Here is a 2,744-nt window from a genome sequence, read left to right as displayed (position 1 = left end):
TATGGCCTTTTATTCTCCATGATCCTCCGTCATATGCTCTTCTTCCTCCTTGATGTGTTGGAGACTCCTCAAGTTCAACAATGTTCTCTTCCATGCCACCAAGTGACATACCTTCCATGATTCTTGTATAAGTGTTTTTTCTTGTAATGATCGTTGATTTCCACTTGTGATAAGCTAATAGGTGTAAACGTGTTTATATAAAGAGTTGAATACAGCGGCTTCGCTTGTCGAAGACGTTCAACTCCACTTATGGAGAGTGTAAGGCTCCACTCTTTGGAAAAGTGAATAACTTCCAGAATATCAAACTGAAGGATGAACTTTTTTCTTTGTCTTTGAAAAAAAGAAAGAAAAATTAGGGGCCCAATAGCAAAATACAATTTTGTCATAGTTTATTTTCGAAGTCATGGATAAAAACTTCTGTTGAATGTGGCCCAGGCCTGAACGAATCCCAGGGTTATTTCGAAGACAAAGCCCATCACTGCAATGAAACGCCCCTTTATAAAACTAACTACAAAGCGCAAAATAAAACCCTAGCTTTCTCTGTTCTCACTCGCCTCCTCGCTCCGCCTCTCTTCAACACAAAAATGGTGAATCTCTCTCTCTCTCTCTCTCTCTCTCTCTCTCTCTCTCTCTGTGTGTGTGTATGATTGCAATCCTAACTAACACAAACACTGTTTCCTATTGTCGCAGCCGTTCAAGAGGTTCATCGAGATCGGGAGGGTGGCCCTCATCAACTACGGCAAAGAACACGGCAGGCTCGTCGTCATCGTCGACGTTATCGACCAGAACAGAGTAAGCTAAAGTTCTAACCTTTTTCCCAATTCAACAAACCCCATTTCGCCCGTTTACCCAAAACGCATCTGGGTAACGTCGTTTTGATGGCGCACGCAGGCTCTGGTTGATGCACCTGACATGGTTAGGTCACAAGTGAACTTCAAGAGACTGTCATTGACGGACCTCAAGGTTGACATAAAGAGGGTGCCGAAGAAGAAGGAGCTGATTAAAGCCATGGAGGATGCTGATGTCAAGAACAAGTGGGAGAAGAGTTCCTGGGGAAGAAAGCTCATTGTTAGGAAGACTAGGGCTAACCTTAATGATTTTGATAGGTTCAAGCTCATGTTGGTCAAAATCAAGGTTTGAAATTTCATGATTCTATTTTTTTTTTAAATTTAAATGATTTTAATTTTTTTTTCACATGCCATGTTTTGGTGTTTTGTTAACTAGTTTGAAGTTTGTTAAGGAATGAAACTTAGAATTAAGTTGTTATATTTATTCTAGTAATATAGTTCATTAGTTTCCTAAGTCCATTAGAAGCTGAGGATACTTTGTTTAGATTAGTGTCCACATAATTAAGTGTATATATCTATAAAAAATGTGAAGAATTGTGGGAGAATTGTTATGATATGAGCTCCTAAAAAATTTTCCTAGCTATTGTCCTAATTGCTGAACAAATGCTTGAAAATATTTAGTGCATTCCATATCTTGAAACATAAACAGGACTCTGTTTTGATTAGAGGTTAGGAAGGTATTTAAGAGAATGGTTTAGGAAGATAAATCATTTTTCTATTCTATCATCTTAATTAATGTGCATGTTGGCTAGTGTTCCTTATTGTTGTGATTGTTGTCCATGCTAACATTGAATTCTTTTGGGGGTAATTTTGCAGAAGGCTGCTGTTGTTAGGCAAGAGCTTGCAAAGTTGAAGAAGACCTCAGCTTAGGCGTTGTTTTTTATAGAAAAATGTTCAAATTTTGTTATGGATTACTTTCATTTACAACTACTACACCTTTGATTGTTGTGAGCTTTTTATTTTTTGTTACAAGGTATCATTAGTTAGACACTTCGAGTTTTTACTATTCAGCATGTGAGGTGCTTTCTATTGTTGCTTCAATATATCAGTGTTGATCTTTTCCAACCTTTTTTATGTCAGATGTTAGTCGCTGGTTTAAAATTGTCTATTTTAAAATTAAAATGTGATAAACATGGAACTGATTTATATGGTTTGGTATGGTTTTTCTTTGAAAAGCAAGGTTTTGTTATAATGTTTTTTTCTATAAAAAATGACATGTTTTGTGTGTGTTTCTCGCAATCTAACTATCCCACCTGTCAATACCACCACCATCATCTTTCACATTAGCGAATACTTCTTGGCCTCCACTGTTCCCGTTGAACCTTCCAATGGCCACCACATCTACACTGTTAAGTTGTCATTCTTCTTGTTCTTCCCATTCTGTTCATCAAATTTTCCATCGACATTGATAATGAATTCCAAAAGATACACTCGACTGTGGTGCTGAGGGTGTTGCTTCTTTCCACCATTTCTAGTGTCACTTCTTTCCACCTTCCAAAAGTTATACTCTCAACTCTGCTTTTTTAGAATTGTTTCGACTTGTTGATCACCATAAATAGAGTATCCTGTCAAGTTCCGTCTTCTATCATTTCCATGGCTTCAATAATATTTTCTCCTTAAAATTTTGGTGAATTTTATGGTATTTATAATTTGGTATTTAATTTTTGTCTAATTTATTTTTTATGATAAATTTTAAATATTTAATAATTATTTATTTTATATTTTAAAAATTAAATATTAATTTTTAATTTTTTTGATAAGTTAGATGAATATTTTTAGACACCATAATAATTATTTAAAATTTATTTTCCAATTGTTTGTTATTACTAACAACGTTTTTTCTTCCTCTTTCTATTGGAATTTCGTCTCCTTCTTTTTCATCCTTCTCCTCCATCA

General features: G+C 35.2%; 1 protein-coding gene across 1 annotated transcript; it reads left to right on the top strand.

Moving 5' to 3' along the window:
- The first annotated feature begins 457 nt into the window (after positions 1–457).
- LOC107466237 (probable 60S ribosomal protein L14) lies at positions 458–1,913 on the top strand. Its single transcript, XM_016085224.3, has 4 exons — positions 458–587; positions 691–792; positions 892–1,134; positions 1,665–1,913. The coding sequence occupies exons 1-4, from the start codon at positions 585–587 to the stop codon at positions 1,716–1,718; spliced, it is 402 nt and encodes a 133-aa protein (XP_015940710.1). The 5' UTR covers positions 458–584; the 3' UTR covers positions 1,719–1,913.
- Positions 1,914–2,744: the final 831 nt, after the last annotated feature.

The sequence above is a fragment of the Arachis duranensis genome, chromosome 9 (assembly GCF_000817695.3).
Source record: "Arachis duranensis cultivar V14167 chromosome 9, aradu.V14167.gnm2.J7QH, whole genome shotgun sequence".
Taxonomy (NCBI): Eukaryota; Viridiplantae; Streptophyta; class Magnoliopsida; order Fabales; family Fabaceae; genus Arachis; species Arachis duranensis.
The sequence above is the reverse complement of the archived record's forward strand: the minus strand, read 5'-3'. Positions and strand labels throughout refer to the sequence as shown.